At 52.1% G+C, this 23344-nt stretch overlaps 2 protein-coding genes across 2 annotated transcripts; one reads left to right on the forward strand and one right to left on the reverse strand.

Annotated features, from left to right (window-relative positions):
* The first annotated feature begins 699 nt into the window (after positions 1-699).
* On the forward strand, positions 700-4751 carry LENG9 (leukocyte receptor cluster member 9). The gene is made up of 2 exons (XM_077315964.1): positions 700-817; positions 1439-4751. The coding sequence occupies exon 2, from the start codon at positions 1457-1459 to the stop codon at positions 2963-2965; it is 1509 nt and encodes a 502-aa protein (XP_077172079.1). The 5' UTR covers positions 700-817; positions 1439-1456; the 3' UTR covers positions 2966-4751.
* A 1726-nt stretch (positions 4752-6477) lies between these two features.
* Positions 6478-22232, reverse strand: LENG8 (leukocyte receptor cluster member 8). The gene is made up of 15 exons (XM_077312841.1): positions 21938-22232; positions 18642-18816; positions 18215-18322; positions 17570-17683; positions 16986-17268; positions 16603-16759; positions 15758-15943; positions 15140-15445; positions 14701-14829; positions 13952-14240; positions 12586-12687; positions 11056-11124; positions 10493-10622; positions 9119-9326; positions 6478-7516 (listed from the first exon to the last, which is right to left on the reverse strand). Exons 1-15 carry the CDS (start codon positions 21973-21975, stop codon positions 7354-7356), a joined length of 2457 nt encoding a protein of 818 aa, XP_077168956.1. The 5' UTR covers positions 21976-22232; the 3' UTR covers positions 6478-7353.
* Positions 22233-23344: the final 1112 nt, after the last annotated feature.

Consider the following 23344-nt stretch of genomic DNA (forward strand, 5'->3'; position numbering starts at 1 on the left):
CAAGCAGAGCTTCCTCAGGACTTGACATATGATTTATATATCTAGCACGTTAAAAAAAAAACTAAAATGATTGTATTACGAAACCTAAATAAAAGTAATGGCGCAAGAATAAAGACGATTTTTTTCTTAATGGAGTCTTTAAATGCATTAAAGCACCATCTGTCCAAAAGAATAATCATCCCAAAAAGGAATTGATAAAATATAAAGGTAAAGGTATCCCCTGTGCAAGCACCAGGTCATGTCTGACCTTTGGGGTGACGCCTTCATGGCAGACTCAATACCAGTGCCTTCCCCAGGTTTGCCAGTGCCTTCCCCAGTCATTACATGGATGTATATAAAATATATCCATGTCCAATTGCTTCTGAGGAGACTAAATCCTCCACCTTAGTGCTGTCCCTACAGAGATGGGTCATGGGGTTTGCCATGATTAGGGCAGCCAAGCAGCACGGGCGGTCCCTGGAAGAGAAAGTGGGCGCCTCGTTCCCCTCCCTCTCGCGGACTCCTGGAGATCCCTCCTGCGTGGTTCAAGGCGATGGTCGAGGTCTTTAATTAGACACCATCCTAAAACAGGTACTGGAGTCAGCAAAAGCCACCCGCGGTTTCGCACCGCCAGGGCTTCTCCACGAAGCCCTGGCGCAAAGCGAAGGCCGCCCGCCCCCTGCTGGCGGCAGCGCGGCACTACTCCAGAGGGCCCAGCAGGCTGCGCGGAGGCTTCCCTCAGGTCCGCCCCTTCCCCTTTCCCGGCCAGGGCGGCGGAAACCAGCGGAGACCGGCGCCTGCAAGGAGCAGCGAGGGAGCCGGCCAGCCCCGGGCGAAGGTGCGTCCCGCCGCTCGCTTTTGCGCCCGGAGGGAGGGAAGGGCACAATCCGGTTCCTAGGAGCAAACCCAGCCGCGCTGGGAGTCGGTCTGGCCAGAGCGCTCCCTCCAGCCCGCTTGTGTCGGAAGGCTGCAGGGGTGGCCAACCTGGAGCTGCCAGGTGTCCGTGGACTACAATTCCGTGAATTCCAGGTGTCCGTGAATTGTAGTCCATGGACACCTGGCGAGCCCCAGGTTGGCCACCCCTGGCTTTGAGCTACAAGACCACAGGATACCACAAGCCGCCAATGTACAAGCGAGGCGTCCCTCAGGTACACTGGGCCCTGACCTCATATGGCCCTGAAGGTGATTACCGAGTCGGATCCGGAATTCAACTGGGAGCCAGTGCAGTTGTTGGAGGGCGGGCCGGAGGCGGTACCTCCACAGGGTCCTGTGAGGACCTGCCACGGCGTTCTGGACCAGTTGTAGTTTCCGGATCAATTACGTTTTCTATATCAATCTATGCATTTTTTAAAATGTTATCTACACTCAAATAATTTGATTTACCTGCACCTCTCTACCTAATTTTCTCGCTCTCTCTCTACGCCAAGAACTAGACCCTGACATTCTGTTTATCCCACAGGGCCATTGCCCCTTAACCATGGCTGAGCGGCCACGCCCCTCTGCCTCGGATCCTGATGACCTCACTTCCGGGTCGACTCTGGAGTCACAGGCCCCACCTGCTGATTCTGCACCAACAGAGAACCCTCCGGCTGAGATCGGCCCCCCGTGCCGTTTCTTCCTGGAGGGGCGCTGCCGTTTTGGTGCCCGCTGCCGCAACCCCCACCCAGATGATGCCATCAGCCCCCCAAATTTAGAAAGCCACCGACCTCCCGGCCAGGATCCTCCCCCACACCACCACCCTTCAGGGAAGAAACCCGCCATGAAGACGGCCGAGGACGTGATCTCTCGTCTCCTCTGGGACACCCAAGTGCCCGCGGAACGTTTCTCCATTGGTTACCTGGATCGTTTTTTGGGGACCGTAGAAGAGCCCTTTACTGCTTTCTCCTGGGAGGACCTGGCTTCCGCTGGACCCGGCGTACTGGCTGTCCCCAAACACCGGATCCAGTACTTCAAATACGGGGAACGTGTGGTGTGGGACAAAGCCAGGCGGACGGACGATGTCTTTGGCTCCACCGGAAGCGGGAGGACTATCTTGCAGGTGATCCAGGAAGAGGAAGCGGCAGCGGAAGCCGTCAGGGGGGAGGCATGCAGCCAGGCTTCCGACGGAGAGGGAGGGAGAACCAGGCATCCTGGAGAAGAAAAGGACAACTTCCCATTAGCCGGTGATGCGCAAGAGGGCTCGGACGGACAGGAGGCGATGGGGGAAGCCATGGACAACTTAAGCTGTGTGGAACGGGCCAACCTGGATGAGATCACCCAAGAAGCAGGAAGAAAGGAGGTCACGGCCGGGCATCCCCCGGAAGAGGCAGAGTTCCAAAAGCTGGCTCTCTGCGAGACACGGGGATACTTGCCAGCTGTGGCAGAGGATGAGAAAAACGGGAGGGACATTCCCGGCCACCAGCAGCGCCCGACCCACTTTGTGGCCATCCGGATCACCAGCTCCGAGACCCGGGAAGCCGTGAGGCTCTTGCAGGAGGCCCTTTGTGAGGTCCGTCCAGGCTTGGCTCAGTTCTGCGTGCCTTTGGCCACTCTGCACATCACACTGTGCCTGTTGCGGTTAGGCACCCCGGAAGCCATCTGCAGGGCCGTCGCGGCGCTGCGGGAGCTGCAAGCTGGCAACCGCCGGCTGTTGCCCCCGGCCTTGCTTCTGTCCTTCCAGGGGGTGGCGGCGTTCCATTCCCATGTGCTGTACATGCGCCCGGCGTGCGCGGCTGAGCTGGGGGCGCTGGCCCGCCTTTTGGAGTCTGCCTTTTGCAGGAAGGATTTGACGGTGATTCGCCCTCCCAGCCAGGATACGTTTCATTTGACAGTGGTGAAGATCCCCCCCAGGAAGCAGGGGCCGCAGCTGCCGGCAGATTCTTCGTGGCTCCCCCCCCTGGAAGATTTGGGGGCCCAAGCCGTGGAGGCGATATGCTTGTGCGAGGCCGGACGAGGGAGGGGGACGGACGGCTTTTATAGCACCGTGTTGAAATTAGACTTGTACTGAAGAGAGAAGGGTTGGTTGGGTCTTGCCTGGACTTTGGCCCCAGCGTCTGTGCACGCGGGAGGGAAGGGCGTGGTTCTCAGTGGAGTAAAGGCGACGTAGTCCAAACCCTTGGGATCATGCCGGACTAATAGAAGGCCCCCTCGCCCCACCAAAAGAGGTACTTAGAATGAAATGGGAAGGGGAAGAACTGGTAATTTTGTACCCTGCTTTATACTACCGGGAGGAGTCTCAAAGCGGCTTACAAATGCCTTCCCTTCCTCTCCCCGCAACAGACACCCTGTGAGGGAGGTGGGGCTGAGAGAGCTCTGAGAGAACTGGGACTGGCCCAAAATCACGTTGAGGTGGAGTGGGGAATCCAGCCCAGTTCTCCAGCTTAAGAGGCTGCTGCTTTAAACCACGACACCCAGTTGGCTAGATATGTAATTGGGGTCACTGTGGGAGGGCAGGTAGTTGTGAATTTCCTGCATTCTGCAGGGGGTTGGACTAGATGACCCTGGAGGTCTCTTCCAACTATGATTCTATGATTCTTGCCCTCTTCTACTGCTACAGACTAACACACCAACCTATCTTGATCTGGGTTCTTTGGCTCATCTCAGGAGGGGAAAATTACACCACTGCTCACTCCACCCTTTGGATGAGTCATCGCTACAGGTGAGCAAGACCAAAGGCATCGGCATGCCATTACCATTACCGTGGAGACAGCAACAGCCCCATGACTGGGTGTAGAGATATTTACAGGTAGAGTCACCGGTTTGCCGACACTGGCTTCTTTTACCAGACTGACATTTAGATGACGAATCTGTAGGCCGAAAACAGTAAGCACAGACTTCTCGCTTTCCGTCTGTTGACAGAAAGGGTGCAGAAGAAAGAATCCAGGAGTACCGTGACGACCAACAAGCTACCCTGAATATAATCCTTTTAAGAGGGATTGCTCATTTTGCCAGGCCAGAGCTTTGACTCCTGAAAAGCACACGCCCTGGAAATCTCAAGTCTTTAAGCTTGTTCCTCTACTGCGGACCAACACAGCTATGTGCTTGAAAGGATTTTCATGTAGAAGAGGTCCTTGTAGCTGCTTACAGGCGGTGACTTATAAAGGTAAAGTCATGTCTGACCCTTGGGGTGACACCCTCCAGCGTTTTCATGATTCAATACGGGGTGGTTTGCCAGTGCCTTCCCCAGTCATTACCGTTTACCCCCCAGCAGCAAGCTGGGTACTCATTTTACCCACCTCGGAAGGATGGAAGGCTGAGTCAACCTTGAGCCGGCTGCTGGGATCGAACTCCCAGCCTCACGGGCAGAGCTTTCAGACTGCATATCTGCTGCCTTACCACCCTGCGCCATAATTCAAATAACAATAAAAGCAGACAAATGGCACGGAAAGCAGGGCTATCAATGGTTATTGACCAGGACGGCTACGTTGGCGCCATGTTCAAAGGCAGCATACCTGTGAGCACTAGCGTCCTAAAGGCTACCAGCTAGGCATTGTGGGAAACCAGATACGGGGTCCAAAGGAACTTTGGTCTGATGTGGCCAAGCTAATCAAAGGAAGAGCAGCCGGATGGGGCCTGAAACGGTGGAGAGGCTGATTTCGTGAAGGGAACGATCAGAGACGCCTGCAAGGAGGCCGACAGACCGAGAGAAGGCGTGGGGCTTGGGAACAAACAGGCTGAAGGAGGGCGAGAGATCGCAGGCCAGATTAGGGGAGACAGATCTGGGGTGCCGTGGGAGGAGAAGCAAACTGTTAAGTTTATTGATTTGACTGAAAAGAATCGATCCTTATGTTTTATCTGCATTGTGTATTCTGTTTTTGTAAGGAATTTCAATTGGGATGAATCCATCCTGAGCCCCAAGATATAGGATGGAAAATACACATAAGGCAGAGTCAAGTGGGTAGCCCTGTTGGTCTGAAGCAGTGCAACAGAATTGGGAGTCCGGTGGCATGCACTGAATAAGTCCTTGTTGGTCTTTGAAACACTTTTGAGTCACATCAAATGTCCTTAATTGCTAGAATGTTTGACCTTCCTCAAGGGAAGGAAAATGAAATCGTGTAAGCTGCTCTTTTGCGTGTGCTTGAAATAAGGCCTTCCAGGGGAGGGGAAATGCCCATGCTTCTCTTGGCCAAACGCTCTAGAAATCTGTCTCGCGTTTATCTGAGACAAGGTACGTCAAGTTCAGTTATTTCATTCTGAGCATGGGCCCTTTTTAAAGCCTAGCTGAAGGGGGGCCTGGAACCTTCAACAAAGAGCCATGGCCAAAAAAGGGCTGGCTTAATCTACCCCCCCACACACACACACATCTAACAGAGGGCTAGACAAGAAGGGCCGGCAGGGTGTAGAACAGCACCAAAGGAATAGAACAGGGACGGCCAAACTCTAGGTGCCCGGGGACTACAATTCCCACGAGCCCTCGCCGGCTCATGTTGGCAGGGGCTCATGGGAATTGTAGTCCACAAGCATCTGGAGCCAGTTTGGCTACTCCTGAAATAGAGCATACTGCCTCTGCAGAGGCAGAACGGGAAATCCTAGCCCACATCAGGAGACACAACTTGAAAAACAAACTGTTCCCAAAGCCCAAGGAGGAGAAATGCAGGTGCTTTCACCCTGCCGGTTCTGGCAGGCTCCTCTTGGTCCCTCCCCAGCCTCTGGCTGCCTCCAACCGGTTTTACTCTCAGATGTGAGGTCAAGCGGCAGTCACCCTGCATGTGCTGGGCTTGGAACGATATCACACCACAAACTGGTTTTAAAAAGTTCACTTTTTAATCAAATGAGGAACTTCAAAAGGTTTCTGAAAAGGAAAAAGGAATCTTTGAAAAATCCAGCCCAAGCTAAAAAAAAAAGAAAAGAAAAAAAAACATCCCCAAATTACACATGTTCAAAAACAAAAAAGAGAAAGGAGTTAAAAGCGAGGGGAGAAGGGAAGGGGGAGCATGAGAGGCTAGAGAGACTAAGGAAGGGAAGGGGGGGGAGGGAGAGAAAAATAGGGGGGGAAAGACAATTAGACAATCTTCCAAAAAGTTTAAAAACAAAACTGAACCAATGTGACGGATGGTGAAAATGGGGGTGGTGCTTTTTTTTTTTTTTCTCTTTCTTTCTAAGTTTACCTGTAAAGAATTGAGGACAGAGGGAGAAAAAAAAATAAATTAAAATACTGAGCATGACAACTCCGGAACACAACAGGGAAGGAGGAGGTGGCCGCGAAGATCTTCTCACGTTGTGCCGATCGATTGGATTCCACAGCTGTTTGCTTATTGCCTTGATTGGATTTCTCTTGGCTTTTCGCGGAGCTGCTTCCAGGTCGAGCTTAATGACAAAAGAGTCTCATTACATTCTCTGCTGCATAGGAAAAAGTCTCTGCACCGGGAGGAATGAGCGAAGGCAGCTTTGGCTTGGTTTCTCCTTCCTCGGGCTGGCTTTTTTTTGTTTTGTTCGTCTGGAGAGGCGGTCTCTCTCGGGCGCTCTTTCGGAGCCGGGTCATAGCTCGGAAGAGGGAAAAACTGAGACAGCGTTAGATCGTTTGGTTTGTTTTTTTTTTTCACGAGCACAATGCAGAACACAGAAGTGTCCAAAACAAAACAAAAACCACCTGGATTTTTCATCTTCAGAGAAAACCCTCTGGTAAAGTTATAAAATATAAAAGTAGAAAACCATGAGGTTTTTCCCCCCTCCTTAAAACATTCCCCCCCCCCAAAAAAAACAAACGTTATTTACAACTTGTAGATTCTGTACAAAAGCATATTCCACATATATACAAAGGAGCCGGTTTTGCTCTCGTGGTACCGCTGACGGCCAAGAGGTTGACAGCCAAGTAGAATCTCACGGAGATTCGGCCTCTATCTGAGGTTACTGCCCCAGTTTGGAGAACCTGCTGCGCTTTAGGCAGGAAACACACTAGACCCCTAAACACCTCAGGGGCGGTGAAGGCCAAAACAACACCGTGTGTCAAAGCAGCAACTAAATACACCGCTCCTAGCCGTCTAAGGACCGGCCGTGTGGGTCCCCCACCTCCTTTCTTGCCCCTGTGGACAGGGCTTTCCCTCTCAACAGGAAGGGAAGAAAAACAGCTGTGAACCGATGAGGCGTCGCTGGAAACACGCCCGCACCTCCCCCAGCCCTCTGCTGCAAAACCCCACAATGGTTAGACCGAGCTCTCCGATCTTCTCCGTTTCCGGCGGTCCTCGGTGTCATCCGGCGTCCGTGGATCTTACCCTCTTCTATCCGTGTGCGGCGTGGACGGCGGCAGGGGCAGCGGAGCTCAGGCCCCTGTGAGCCCACAGCAGCCATGTGAATCTGGTGTTATATATATATATACAGACATATGTACACGTTAAAAAAAAACAAACCAGGGTGGGTATGGGGGGGGAGGAGCGAGGAAGCGGGGCTTTAGACTTTTCAAAAATTGGCCAGGACCGCCAAGCTCTGCTTGCAGTCAATCTTGGTGGCGTCGGGACTAGCATACACGAGGGACAGAGCTGCGAGGAAGGCTTGGCACTCATCCTCGCTCTCGAAGGCCAGCTCTGACACAACGTAGGAGACGAGAAGCACCGGGCGGAAACTGAGGGAGATAAAGAGAGACACTGGTGAATGGGAAAAGGCAGCAGGCAACACACAGGCTAAGAGGACAGGCGCTACGATGTGACTGGTTACCTTGGCATCATAAGGAAACCCCCAAGAACCAGGTTTTTTTGTTGTTTTTTTTTGGGGGGGGGGTAAGTTCCTAATCCTGATGGCCCAGCCAAGCCCAAACGGGACTTGTGGGGATGCTACGATAAAGGCAGCGCTTCGTTTTGAGGGTGGAAAAGCTAGAGGTGCATCGTGCTCCCCCATGACCTGCAACTACAGCGAGGCACAGGGCTGGCTGGGATTCTCCTGAGGCATTCTGCAAAATTACTTGAGGGCCCACCGCACGTAGCAATATGCAAGGTGCAACAATGCTTGGGGTATACCGGCAATAACAGAGCATTGGCCCCCATCCCTCCCCCATTCCTATAGAAGGAAAAGTGGAAGGGGACCCAAGTTTTACACTCAGTGGCCTTGTTTTTCATTTGGAGAACATCTAGACCCCTCAAGGCCTCTGGAAGGTGAGTCCCCAACCTGCAGTTAAGCATTGAGACAACAAGACACGCGGATTCCCCGCACACCAGCACCTAGCTCTGTCTTCTGCCTCCCCTGGACCTGCTAACTGGAGACGGCAATCTACAAGGCTTTGCCTGCAAGGGACGAGCTGTAACTGTTCCTATAAGGGGGAGGGGGGCATAGCTAAAGGGTGCAATGCAAATCAAATACAATCTTAAGCACACAGGGTGGGAAATCGACTCCATTGGACCTATGGAAGGGAAGAGGGGCACACCAACCTACAGACCAGCTTCCTGCCACTGGGGACTGTCATCCAAATCTCTTCCACTAAGCCTAGAACTGCTTAGAGTGATGGGAGGAGGGCCGAGATGAAAGAATATATGGAATTAAGCCAATGCCATCTGTCTGCACTGCCTTGCTTTCAGTGAAACATGTACTCTGATGATATCCATATGCACATTGCACAAAGAACATCCCAAAAGAATATTTTATGTACAGTATAGTACACTGTGTGTACGACAGCAGCTCTGCTTTTGTCGCAAGCTGCCTTGGACAACTACCAAGTAAATGGGGAGGAGAAATTCTTTATGCTGCCTCTGCTCCCTCCTTTTGGGCTGGGATACAGCCGATCAAGGAGGAGCAAAAGGCATAAAACAAAGGAAAAAGACTTTACATTTCTACTTCATATTTTCTCCAGGAGACCATAATTTTCTGTGTGGAGACCGTCTTGCTCCTTCATGTATCCATGTAAGCCCTCCTATGCACTTCCTGTTCCTAACAGCTTTCCCTTGATAGGATCTGAGAGGAGAATCCACTTAGAATCTGAAGTGGGTTCAAGTGCCTCCTGGGGCACAGCCCAAGTCGACAACCAGATCGCTGCCTTGGCCATGAAACCGAGTTCTGGGCAAGAAGGCGATTTCTCCACTTACCTGCGAGGGGCACGGCTGGCCGATCTAAGGCTGTTGTGAAAACGTCACCCTCCTTTCACCCCCCCCCCTCTACCTACAAGGCTCCCCTCCCTCCACGGAGAGGTAGGAAGATACACAAGCGTGCTGTGCTGCCCCACCCCGGCCTCACATACGTTTTGATCATGGCTTTGAGGGCCGTTTTCCTCTCTCGTTCGGCAAACTTGTCGATGAGGTAGCCGGACATGCAGGGGGCCTGGCGGTAGAGGCAGAAGAAGCGGTGGTAATTGGACAGGGCCCAAGCGGCCCTTAAGGCCAGCGCGTGGGCCACGCACGGGTCTGCCTTCAGCTCTTTGGTCAAGTACGCCAGCTCGGTGGTGATGTCTGCAGGCAAGAAGAAAAGCTGTCACTGAAAGACAAGCCACTTCCCTCTCATAGCCCTGTCACTGCTTCCTCCCCACACCATTATGTCTGGCTTAAATACGCCCTTAAAGAGCGACATGCTCTATCTACTCAGATTGGTGATTGCTAGCTCCAAAGAGGTCCGCTTGGCCTCAGCAAAAAGCCAGGTCCTTTTCGGCAGTGCCCCCCATCCTGGCAAACTCCCCAACAAAATCAAAGCCCTAACAGAACTTAAACAGTTCCGCAGGGCCTGCAAAACGGAGCTCATCCACCAGGCCTGAACGCCGGCAGCCGGAGACCTCCCTGCAACCTAGATCCAGCTGTCAGGCGACTCTATTAACACAATATCCAACTTCATGGTCTCCTTCCTCAAAATCACCGCAGTTACTGTCTAATGTTTCCAAATGACATTTTCATTTTGACTATTATGACTGTTATGACTGTTTTTGATTGGTTTACACTGTTAAAAATATAGTTCGATTGCAGGTTCCAACTCTACTGGTTCTTTGTACGCCGCCCCCAGATGTCACAGTGAGGGACGGTATATAAACTGAACGAATAAAATAAATACAAATAATAGTTTCCATTCCTGAGATTCTCACCATTCCCATTTGACTAACAAGGCCCAACTAAATCTGGCAAGAGGATAGAGCCAAAATACAAAAGGCTAAAAGGAAGCTTATCCGGGTTATTTCCCTTTTTGAGGAATAAAATCAAGATGGAGGAGAGCAAGCAAAGAACTGAAGCGAGTCAGTACTCCCCTCCCTGGCAGAGGCGGATAGAGCAGCCAGCCTTCTTCTTCTCTCCGAGGATGATGGGAACAGGTGCATCCAAGAATAACAAGAAGTCCTCATGTCAAGAGGCCAAGGGGATGGAACTGAGGGTCCCTCTCCTGAATCCAGCCTAAAAAGAGTACCACCACCCCTTTCCCAAAGGTTGAAGAGCCTACTAGGGCTCTTTGTAGGGAACACCCAGAGAGATTCGCAATTCCCGAGGACCTCTCGAAGACTGAGAACTACAAATTGAGCCCACAACCACTTCCCTTCCTTTTTGGACAATGAATTGGCCCCACACCAGTGGAGATGGTACCAATTCCTCCTTGGAAGGAAGGGGCCATTCTCCCTCAAACCAAATCCTTCCTTTCTCACCTCCTGAATTCTTGGTGAAAATGTAGTACAGGATGCGGTAAGCCGTGAATTCGCCAACGTTTCCGGGGAGGTTCTCGGCGTAGAGAGACTTCAGCTGCGTCTGGCACTGGTTGAACTCCTCGTGGTCACCCTGGCCGGGGGACAACATAATATAATCCAGGATTACTGCAAATCTCGCCAAAGTGGCTAGAACAGCATCCAGAACTAGATTTCTTTAAAAACGCCTTCTGTGCCCTGGGATCCTAACCACCTGGTCATCGGACAGATTCCTTCTCCTCAAGGGCAGTGTTCCCCAACCCCCGGACCAGTACTGGGACGCAGCGGGGAGGGAGGTGTGGGGTGCTCCCTCCCCACCCGGGGCATGGTGCTTGCTGTACCGGGAGCGCTGCGCTGCGCGGGGGGAGGGGAAGGTGCGGGCGCCAGCATGCCCAGCTTGCCCATAAAGAAAAGGGGAACCCAACAGTCTCTGCCCTGAAGAGATTTTATTGCACCCTGTACGTTCAAGCCCGTCTGTCCAAGAGCTAGCTGAGAAACTGAAGTGGCTTCAGATAGCTCCCCCTTACCTTCTCCAGCGCTATCCTGGCGTGGGTTTCATACACCTCTACTGTGAATTCTGTACGGATTCCCTGGACCTAAATATAAGAAGAATCAGGATTATCTCCATGGTGACTCAGCTGCCTTTTGATTTCCTGCATTGGAGAACAGCAGCTAATAAATATATTTCAAACCAATAGACAAATTCCCACGTCACCTCTGGGGCTCCCACACGGCCTACCTCCCAACTGCTGTTACGGATGTCTGTTCTTTTCCCTTCCCTTAATATTTAACGAAAGGGAGGGAACCGCCTGTGCCAAATGGAGGGTTGTTTGATGCCGCACGGGAAGAGCAATGCTGTCCAACTTGTGGAGCCGCATGCCAGCTGTGTGGGTAGCGCAAACCAGGGAATATGCGCTAGTGTCACAGGAGTAGAGAAAAATGCCCCAACTCTTGCTGCTGTCCAAATTAGCTATCTTATACAGGGAGTCTGGCCTGTGTAGTCTCTCAAGTATTGAACTAGAGAGGCTGGACGGACCTGAGGAACCCTGCCATTATATTGTTCTGCTCTAAAAAGGACAGTGTGCCAGGACAAATGGCTTTTCACAGAATTTAGGTTGAATGCCGTGGTCTGGAGAAATTGAGCAAATCAGACCTGTATATATCGATGTGCTTGGCGTTATTTAGGTCCGCAAGGATTCACAGGCCGCAACGCCTCCTTGCCCAGGCGCTTTTAACTCCTACCCCGATGGCCACACAGACGAGAAACAACTTTATTTTAAAAAGTAACAACAAAGAAAGCGGGCTTTGACTCTCGAAAGCTTACACCCCAAAAACCCTGTTGGACTCTCAGGTACTGCTAGACTCCAATCTAGCTGTTCTACCACAGACCAACACTGTTCCTCTCTTTAAAAGAACAAGAAATCAGTCTCTAGACCAGGGGTAGTCAAACTGTGGCCCTCCAGATGTCCATGGACTACAATTCCCATAAGCCCCTGCCAGTGACTATCCCTGTTCTAGAAGGTGAATTTGGGGTCTCACACCAAGGCTTGCATGCGCCAACTCCTCTGCTAGACAACCCAGGAGCAAAAGCTCTCAGTTCCCTGCCCAAATAAGGGACAACAACACGCTGAAGGCTTTCATGGCCAGAGTCTGCTGGTGGTTGCAGGTTTTCCGGGCTGTGTGGTTGCGGGTTTTCTGGGCTGTGTGGTTGCGGGTTTTCTGGGCTGTGTGGTTGCGGGTTTTCTGGGCTGTGTGGTTGCGGGTTTTCTGGGCTGTGTGGTTGTGGTTTGGCAGTTTTAGTTCCTGATGTTTCGCTAGTAACTGTAACTGACATCTCCAGAGGTAGGACGCAACAAGATGGGCACCTCTCTGCACCAGTGTGTGGAGTTACCTTTTCTACTAAAGCCACCAGACCTCAGCCATGCAGCCCAGAACACCCACAACAAACAAGGTGACCACAAGCTCTGTCTGTAGAAGCAAAGCTAGGAACGACGGCCTCACGTCGCCACAGCGACGGACCACAGGCATCTCCTCCTGGCCCCCAGGGGCTCTCTTACGGTGAGGTCTTGCCGGATGGATTTCATCTGCTCACAAGCGTAGGCATAATCCTGCTTCTCTTTCCAGTGGGACTTTACCGTGGACAAGGATTTCTTAAGCACCTGGGAGGAAGAGAGGCAAAAAGGCAAGTAAGACACTGACCAAGGGCCATAAATGAAGTGATCTTGGGCGCTCGCCATGAAGCAAGACTGCAACCAGGCCACTGAGTGCAGCATCAGGCAGAATATGGACTACGTTGGGCTGACAAATGTCAAAGAGACCATGGACACAGGTTTTCCGTGCTGGCAGGGTCTCTTGTGCTCATAGTCCCCTTCACAGCCAGGACTGCCTTATCCTGGACAGCCCCTTTTCTCTTCTGCAGCCCACTTTCCTCCTCTGCTCTGCCAGGCCTGTACGGGTCCGACTCTGACTGAGGGCCAAGCACACACCTGTCCATACCTTTTTCAAAGAACTTGCCCAGGGGATTGTGTGGCTTAATCTACGGTTTATGGCTTGACTCACGCTGCATTTTCAGTTCCATATGCATTTATCATCCACTTCCTGTTTTTCAGCTATGGCCCAGCTGTACAATGTATTACGCTGCAATCTGGGACGACTGGTATCGTGTGTGGATGACACCTCTTTGACACAATAACTGTACACCTTAAGATGACCCCCCCCTCCCCACCACCACCAAACAACCAGGACTAGATGTCATAATGCAGCATTAGAGAAACAAGCTTCTGGCAAGGAATTTGGAGCAATCTGTGAGGGCTTTAAAATTAAGCCCAGGTCTTTTCAGCTAGCTCTCCTGTCATATTTTTGCTGTTTGATACATTTGTGCAGGCAGATGACTCAAGTGAGCAGCTCACGGGATACAGAATATAATCATGACTATTATATATCCCCACCCAATATTCCAGCCTTTCTCAACTTTTTTACTGTTGTGAAACCCTTGAAATTCTCCAGGGTTTGAAAAACCTCAGAAGTGGCATGATTGTGCAGAATATGGTTGGGAGGCAGAACTGTGGACACGCCCCACTTGGGCCCCCTCCTCTAGGCACATCACTGGCCATTTTGGGAGGGTGGGGCGGACTGACACGACTACATATGGTCAAACCACTTGATAAACATTTAACAAATGTTTAAATATATATACTAAAAAATAATTAACTCCCACCATTTGAGAAATCCTTCCAGGGCTGTCAAGGAAACCGAGGTATTCCCTAAACCCTGGTTGAGAAAGGCTGCATGATTCTACAAAGGCTAGCTCGTGTGACATACAGTCCCAGAAAGGCAGAATACAGAACCAGAAAGGGGGAGGGGGGGCACTAGACACAAAAGCAGGAATTTCCCCTGCGGACTGCAGCTTCTGAAGCCTCTCACCGAGACGGGCCGGACAGTCGACGGATCCGGCGCGCAAGTCAGGCGCAAGTAGTGCTTGGTGATCTCCTGAGAGGTGCCCACAATCTTCAGCTCGTTCCAGTCGAGGCAGTCGGAGCCGGCGGCGTCCAGGCTGTTGATCTGCAGGATGAGGGGCTCCAGGCGCAGCTTCTTGGAGTGGCCCCCGTGCTGGAAGCGGGCCGCCCGCCGCTCCTTTTTGAACTCCTTCTCGGGGTCCTCGTAGTCCATGGTGGCGCGCTTCCGGTTGCGCTTCGAGAGGCCCTGGTCGTGCCTGCAGGGACCAGGGTGCGAGGGTTACTTGGGTGGCCGGGCCAAAGTCCCGAGATCTGGTCTCCCGGAAGGCCAAAGAAAACTTGACCAATCTACCCAGCCACCACCTCCCTAATGATCTGTCCTTTAGCGTTCCATGATCCTGCATCCCAGCACCTGGGGGGTTTTCCACCCTCTGTCCCAGGAGTAGTCAAACTGCGGCCCTCCAGATGTCCATGGACTACAATTCCCATGAGCCCCCTGACAGCGAATGCTGGAGGGCCGCAGTTTGACTACCCCTGCTCTGCCCTATTAAGGCACAACGAAAGGAGCTTCATGCCCACGTCATCCGTGAGAGAACGGGCATCTCCTCCTTCTGACGTGGCAAAGCTGAACCTCTCCTCATTGAAAAACCAAGGCATCCCTTGGCATGGGGGGCATGCCCTTTCCACACACACACAAACACACACACCCCAACATACCTTTTCCCTCGCTGGTTCCTCATCCGGCCTCTATCCATGTGGCCCCCCCGGCCCCGGTTTCTCTGGGTATTCCTACGGCCACCCAATCGACATTCACTGCCGGAGTAGGAACTGTCAGAAGCTGAATCGCTTGAGAGAGAGGAAGAAAGAGAGAGAGTCGATTTTTAATCCTTTTCCTCCAAGTAAACCCCGCCATTTCACCTCCACTGGATACAAGCAAGGCACCTCTGCCCCTCTTAGTTGTGCCAGGATGCGGTTCAAGAATATGATCCGATTGGCAGAGAATCTAAGCTTCCGGCTTCCTCTTTTTAAATTACGCTTGGAGCCCCATTGCTTTTTTCTACTATTCCGGTCTCACAATCCTCCCATTGCTCCCGGCCATCCTTACTGGTGCGGTGCCTAACAGTGGAGAGTGGGAAGTGCCTCCTATGGTCCTCACCTCCTCCGAAAATGACGGTTGGGCGACCGCGACGACGACCGGGACCGGGAGCGCGAATCGACGCTGGAAGAGGAGCTGTTCTCCTTCATGAAGACGTTGCGGTTTCCGAACTTGGTGGGGAAGCCATTCCCGCGGGCCCGGCCAGCCCCGGCCCCGCCTCCCCCTCGCTGGGGCTGCGAGTTGCCACCGCTGCCCCGCTGCTGGGAAAGGGTGGACTGCATGGAAGGCCGCGGCGAGTGGAGCGAGGACACCTCCCAGCGCTGTGGTTTCTTCTTGGGGCTGTCGGCCATGTTGTCCCGGCCCAGCCTGCAAAGAGATGCAAAGGCCCCTAAGCATGCCGGATGACATCAGGTGCTTTTGACCTAGGGTCAAGACCCTTTGCGCCTCTCAAACAGGGAAAAAAAGAAGGCAGGAATCATGGCTCCCACCCCCTTCCTCTTCTCAAATCTCTCTTTCAGAATGAAGGCACCGGCTTCGCTCCCCACCCTCCATCCAGGCACCGGACACGCCTGTGCCTTCGAGCCTCCGCCCTGTCATCCATAATGGATCGCTCCCTCCCTCCGAGCAACCCTTCCGCCACCTGGACTTCCTGACTCATTTCCTGGGTCCCTCGCTCACCCTGGCAGCGGCTCCCGGCTCCAGTCGATCGTGTAGGCAGTGCCGTCCTGTAGCCTGGCCTGCAGCACTTCCTTCAGGAGCTTCTCTGTGCGGTCCTTGTCCTCCTCTGACTCGCAGGCCGTGAAACAGCGCTGGACATACTCTTTCATGTCTTGCGGCCAGTCCTCCGGCTTACCCGTGGAAGAGCTGCGGGGAGGGACGCGTTAGGTTTTCTGAGCCCCAGGAATGCTTTAACCTGGACCTCGTGCAGTGGAAGCCTTTGCTATGAGGCCAGCAGTGGGGTGGCAGAACACGAAATGAAAGCTCCGGAAGGAATATCCTAGAGTCGGCTTTCTCAGCCAGGTTGTTTTTTGGCTCTGTTTTTTTTTTAAATCCTGGGGTTTCTGGATGACTCTCGAAGGGTTTCCAGAATGGGTGGGAGTTGATTAATTTTGCATTTTTTAAGATTTGTTATACACTTAAGCACTAGGGATGCAGTGGGAGGAAGAGAGGAAGAACGACAGAGACACAAGGAAATGCTGTCCTCGTGCTTCATGCCCAGCATCAGACACCCCCTTGATATGGCTTACAGAAACTGGGCAAGGGGTGAAATGCATCCTGCATCCCCCACAGTGGCCATCTTGCCCCTGGGCCGCCCACATATTTGCTCTTTGGGACCACGAGAGCTAGAAAGCATACCAAAATGAAAAGATCAGGGCTCCGAGTCACCTTTAAAGTCTGCTTACCCTAGAAGGTGGGGCCGTGTTTGAAGCCAGGTGGCTTTCTAAAACCCACATTACCTGTCCTGAATGGCCTCCCTCTCGCTAAGTGCCACGAGGAGCCCACTTTGCAGAGCCAACGCCCACCTGTGATTGTGTCGCTTCTCAGAACTCTGTTGGGAGCCAAAGTTGCCGTGCTGCTGTTGCTGCTGCTGCTGAGACTCTGAGGAGTTGAAGTTCTGGTTTGTCACCACAAAGGGGCGCTTCGGGAGGTTGAACTTCAGACCCCCAGCCCCAGGCGCTTCTGTGGGAGGAGAGAGCAATGGCAAAGGAGATTTTAGCATTTTGAAACAAACAAAACAGCAACAACAACAACAAAAAACCCAGCCAAATTCTGCCAAAGAAAACAGAAAGCCCTTTTGTACCAGGACTATTAACCAGCAGAGAGAGACAAGGAGAGGACCACGGTCTTCCCAAGGAAACAGGAGTCCTGACCCATAGCGCCCCCTCCCTCCCCCCCATAAGCTCACGTTTCATGCGGTTCCACAGCTGCTGCCCTTTCTTGGGCTTGGCCCCATCCTGGTAAGAATGCTGCTGCTGGTTGTAGGAGGCGTTCGACTGGTTCTGCTGGGAGTGTGGCCCCCCAGAAGGCCCGCCCTGCTGTTGCCCCCCAGCACCCATGGGGTGGCTGCCGTGCGGTGAGAGATGGTTGGGATGCTGCATGGGGGGCTGCGGAGGGTTCGGGACCGCCATCTGCTGCTGCTGCTGGTTGGAGTACGACATCCCTCCATCTTCCATGCCGGGGACCGGAGGCTGGGCGAGAGGGGGGGAAAGCCTTTGTCACCATCACAAGCTACTCCTTTGAAGCCCAAGCCTTAAGGCAGGGGTAGTCAAACTGCGGCCCTCCAGATGTCCGTGGACTACAATTCCCATGAGCCCCTGCCAGCAAACGCAGCTGCAAATGGCGTGAGCTCAAACGCATGGAAGCTTAGGATGGAATAAACTTTGTTAAAGATGCTGCTTGATTCCTATTTAGCTACGACAGACTAACGTGGCAATCCCGTGGAAAGTGGAAGAGGGGGAGAAGCTAAATAAAAGCTACCTGGCCCATTACCTGGTTCATGTTCCCTTGGTGCTGGCCAGGAACTGGCGGCTGTTGAGGCGCTGCAGAGGAGTAAGAGCCTGGGACACCATATTGTCCTGGCGAACTGTATCCAGGGTAGACATTCTGGGGAGAGCAGGCAAGCCACGGAAACAGGTCAGTAAAGCAAGGCCTCCCACAGCCCGGTGGGCAAATCCCAAGATTAAATCTTATATGTCACTTTTCCCTACCCGAAGGAGGCTCAAAGCGGCTTACAATCGCCTTCCCATTCCTCTCCCCACAACAGACACCCTGTGAGGTGGGTGAGGCTGAGAGAGCCCTGATATCACTGCCCGGTCAGAACAGTTTTATCAGTGCCATGGCGAGCCCAAGGTCACCCAGCTGGTTCCATATGTGGGAGTGCAGAATCAAACCCGGCATGCCAGATTAGAAGTCCGCACTCCTAACCACTACACCAAACTGGCTCTCATGATCCTCATGAGATGCCATAGCCTGTTAAGCAAACGAGCATTCTTATGCTGTCTCTTTGCTGGTCTCTTGCTCTGAATTCTGACATCATCTGCCTCGGCAGCTCTAAAAGTTGCTGCCCCTTGCCGATGCCACTGGACAGTCGGAGGACAGGGGCACCAAGGAGTTAAGCCCGCCGCCGCCACTTACCATAGGGTAATAATAATTATAGGGATAGATGTAGCTGCTGTACTGCTGATACCATTGATAGTACTGCTGCTGTTGCTGCTGCAGGGATTCCCCTTGCTGGGCTGCATACTGTGGAAAGAAGAACAATGTTCTCATCACGAAGGGATACCCAGAAACTGCATGTGATCCTTGCTGGTATGCTGCCCCCCCATCCCAAAAGATTAGTCTACAGCAGGGGTAGTCAACCTGTGGTCCACCAGGTGTCCATGGACTACAATTCCCATGAGCCCCCTGCCGGCTCATGGGAATTGTAGTCCATGGACATCTGGAGGACCACAGGTCGACTACCCCTGCCAAACCAAACACAAATAACTTTGCACACCGTCCAATTATTCCTGCTCTCTTTGACGTACAACCTTGCCACATAGCAACGCACAAAGGCTCTTACCTGCGCATTTGCGGGCCCGCTGGTGGCATTTTTATTGTTGCCAGAAGCAGCAGCGTTGGCCTTGCTGATGCTGGCTAGTGCTTGTCGGGCTTTCTCCCACTCTGGGTTCTCGTGCATCGGGCCTTCCATGCCGTTCTCCCTGGCACTTCCGTTACCCAGGTTGTACGGAGAAGCCCTGTGGGGTGGAAGAGCAAATATCTAACTCTGGATTCAGTTATTACCACAAGCTCTTTAGTGACCATCATTAAATGCTTATTTTTGTATACCCACCTCCCAATCTGCCTCCGTGGACAGCCCCAAAACACATCACTATTTGCCCCATGAGAGAGGGGCAATGACCACTCAAAGCCATCCAATGTGTCAGCCTGAGCGTGCATCATTCGAACCCAGGGCCCCCACTCAGCACTGTACTTGTGTTATTTGAATCATCACTTCAGTTCCACCTATATGCGCTATTATGCACCCTTCCCTGAAAGCTCCCGCCTTCCAGCTGAAGCTTCCAAGATCATGCAACAGATCCAACTTGAGGGCCTCCAGGGTCCCGCTGTGGACCAAGGAAGTTAGCTTCCTATGGAATGCTCCCTTCACTATTTAAAGGCTTCCCCCATTCCTCATAGACACCAATAATGAGGCAACGGCTAGCCAAGTCTCTTGAAATATCCGGGCTCCTGAATAAACAGGGAAGCCCTGACAGCTGAGGGCAGGAGGGGCCAGACCGCTCCATGGGTCCTAAGGGTAACAGAAGGCCAGTGTGACATCACAGTCGGTGAACAGAGTCAGAACAGGCAAAGAGATCAGATGGCCCAGGACCCAATCAAGTCTAAGTAATTGTATCTAGAGTTAGCAATCTAGAAGTGCCCTGAAATTTCCCTTCTGATGCTCCTGTGTCCCCCCTGCTCCTAGAAGAAGAAGAGTTGGTTCTTATATGCCGCTTTTCCCTACCCGAAGGAGGCTCAAAGCGGCTTACAGTCGCCTTCCCTTTCCTCTCCCCACAACAGACACCCTGTAGGGTGGGTGAGGCTGAGAGAGCCCTGATATCGCTGCTCGGTCAGAACAGCTTTATCAGTGCCGTGGCGAGCCCAAGGTCACCCAGCTGGTTGCATGTGGGGGAGCGCAGAATCGAACCCGGCATGCCTGATCAGAAGTCCGCACTCCTAACCACTACACCAAACTGGCTCTCCTAGATTTCAACTACTCTGTTCTCTGCCTCAGCAATAATCAGGCTTATTTATTCCATTTGCATGACAACACTTCCGCAATTCCCATTATGTAATTAAGGCTCTGACACCTACAAGGGCCACTCATTTCACGAGCTCATCTTCTCAAACTTCTTATATTGCTCACACGTGGTCTAAGTTGGGGGTAGAGGGTGGACAGTGAGCAAAGAACTACCGGACAACCTGTCTGGTCACTCGGGAGGCAAGTTTTACCTGCCATGTAATCAAATAACAAGCTATCCTGAACACATCTCTGGGCTTCAAACATGGTCTTTATTTAGAAACATGTTTTCCTTTTGTGTTAAGTTTTGTATCTTTCTGTGATACCTGATCCCTCCAAGCTATTCTCAGCCTTCAGTCAAATCCCTCCACCCGCTCTGCCCACAAGGTAGAAGAACCTGTTGCCAAGCCCTGCTCAAATATCCCCTTACCCTGATGAAGTTTAATTTTTACTTGCCCAAAGGACAACATGAGCTGATACAACAATTGCTTAAACAAGAATGGATTCTGGCTGAGAGAGGGAGAAGAGTGGGTATTACACTTTGGTAAGCACCATTCACCTGACCTTGAAAGCTCACTAGGCAATCTGCTAACTGTACAAGACCAGCAAGCTGGTCAAAACAAGCATTATGTCATGAGGTAAAACACTAGACCCAACAAGATTGCTTAGCTATGAGTATGTTGACACTTTAACTCTACTTAACTCACACACAAACCCAGACAGTAAATAACGCCAGCATGTTTGTCCCACCTGAACAATTCCTCAGCTCTTACTGTGGGACTAAGTATCTCTTGATCAGATTCAACCTCCACTCAAAACACTATGATATTTACGAGACACTCATAACAAGGAGCTTTCCACCCTATTTAAAGTCCTTTGTCTCATATCACAAAAATAAAGTCTAAATAAACCACTTATCCGGACATTTGGCACAATTTCTCCTTTGCCTAGCCTACTAACTAAACAGCCTTTTACAAGAGAATTTCAGACCAATTAGTTTCTATGCTAGAAACCCAAGACATTTTCTTAGACTCAGACCAAGAATGTCTTTCCGTCCTTTCAAGTTAAGAGAGGCAGTGAGCTCCCAATCAATCCCATGCGCTATAACCAAGAAGAATACAGTTCAAATAAATTCAGTCACAGTCTCAAGTGATTAGAGAAGAGATTAGGCTCAAAGTGCTTTTGGCTAGTTGTCCAGACTGAATTTTTAAAGTCAATTTTGCAACAATGCTCATGTGACTCTTGAACAAACATTCCCGCAGGATTTCACAACACAGGATAAAGAAGGCCCAAAGTCTCCTTTTACAAAAAGAAAAATAGAACTCTTATCAGGCACAACTGAACAGTTTCAGGGTTTCTTTACCAGCTGCAGGTTTGAGCCCTTACTCACCAAGGTCAGAAACAATTCCAGTACCAAGAGTCAGGCTTTCAACACCACCTATATCACTAAGTTATCTATATTGTTTCTATTCTGTTTTATGAGAACTGCCCTGAGCCTTCGGGGAGGGCAGTATACAAATACATAATAAATAAGTCATATGTCACTGAGCCTTTGGGAACAGCAGTATATAATAATATATAATAAATAAATAATCTTTGAAAACTGTTTCATTTCCCCCTCTTTTCTGCACCCATTTTTCCCCAATCCCCTTCCAACTGCGATACTCCCACCAGTCCCAATCAGTTTCAAGGGGTAGTCAACCTGTGGTCCTCCAGATGTTCATGGAGTACAATCCCCATGAGACCCAGCCAGCATTTGCTGGCAGGGGCTCATGGGAACTGTAGCCCATGGACATCTGGAGGACCAGAGCTGGACTACCCCTGGTTTAAACCTCAAATTGCCACCTCGCTTGAGCTTATCACCCCACCCCACCCACTGGGCACCTATCCCAGGGGTAGTCACCCTGTGGTCCTCCAGGTGTCCATGGACTACAATTCCCATGAGCCCCTTGCCAGCATTCTCTGGCAGGGGCTCATTGGAATTGTAGTCCATGAACATCTGGAGGACCACAGGGTGACTACCCCTGATCTATCCAACCCCTCTCCCTAAAGAAAAAAACCCAAGAGGCTCCAATCACCATTCTGAGGCACGCTGGTCCCCAATGTTGGTCGCCATCCGGAGACGCTCTCGAGGCGGGAGGGGGCCTTTCCCCTCTCACACAAAGGCTGTCAGCGGGGCACACCCTCGGTAGGCAGGTAGGCAGGCAGGGCCGGACGTGCAGGAATGGCCTGGGGACGCCTGAGCAGCACAGGCCCAGGAGAGGGACTCCCCACGGGCCCTCCCCGCCTCCCAGGCCCTTGCAGGCCCTCTCCCCTTTCCTCGCAAGGGCCTTCTATGGCAAGGCAGGCCCTTCTCTGCCCTCACCCGACACCTCGGCCCGGGCCCGCTTACATCCGGGTCTTGCCTCCCTTCTCCTTCCCCCTCCCCCGCCTCTTTTCTCTCCCCCTCCGCCGAGCGAAGCGGCGACTCTCTCGGCTTCGCCTTCGCGCCGGGCCCTCTCCCCAAGATGGCGCCTGCCGCCGACTCTCGCGCGCGCCCGCTCCGTCCGCCTCTCCCTCAGCCCGACGCCCTCCTTCCGGCCGCCGCGAGGGGAAAGGAGCGCGCAGGCGCGCCCGGGTGACGCCACAAAGGGGAAGCGGCCTCGGTCGGCCGTTAGGCCCGCCTACCGTCCCCCCGGCCGCGCGTCAGTCAAAGGGAGCCGCGCCACAGCGCCCCCTGGGTTCCCGGAGGTCTGGTTTAGGCAAGCCGTTCTGCGTCCGCCAATGGGCGGGCTGAGACGCTGGCCTGCCTTACGGGGCTGTTGTTTGGTTTGTGGAGGTGGTTAGGCGGAGGGCGTTTATCGTGAATGATGCTGATATATTATTGAGCGTGTCATAATTATGTTGCCAGCTGGAGGGCTATGGAGTCCACTCTGCAAGGCGCCCATTCCCTTCAGGGGAATTGCTTCCTGTCTCCTGGAGATGAGCTGTAATCCCAGGAGATCCCCAGGTCCCACCTGGAGGCTGGCATCCCTACGTTTTTAGAATTGCACTGGGAAACATCTGCCTTTCACTAGTCCTTGCTGATTCATCTGTGCGTTGATGTTATGGTTATTGTACCTTTTGGTCCCCCCCTGGATGCTCAGCAAGCGGAAACAACAATTTATACGTGTCATTTAAAAAAAATTAAAAAGTGTTAACTGCTGTGTTAATGGTGGTTTCTGGTTATAAATAAAAGTAATAATACAAATAAAAGGTTTATAGAATGTGTCTCTGTTTCTAAAACCAGTTTCCCACTGTAACTTGCTATGCAAAATATATAGGGGGGAAATTATCATAGAGAGACAATGCCCCGGAGGTGTGGATCCCTCTCCACACCTAAGACAATCACAGCCAGTGGCTGTTTCCTGTTCATACTGGACGGCTAGCCCGTGCATGACAATTTCGTTTTTAAATCTCTATGTATTTAAAATGGACATATTTAGGATGCCAAATAGGCCCGCCCC

Source organism: Paroedura picta, chromosome 16 (assembly GCF_049243985.1).
Source record: "Paroedura picta isolate Pp20150507F chromosome 16, Ppicta_v3.0, whole genome shotgun sequence".
Classification (NCBI taxonomy): Eukaryota; Metazoa; Chordata; class Lepidosauria; order Squamata; family Gekkonidae; genus Paroedura; species Paroedura picta.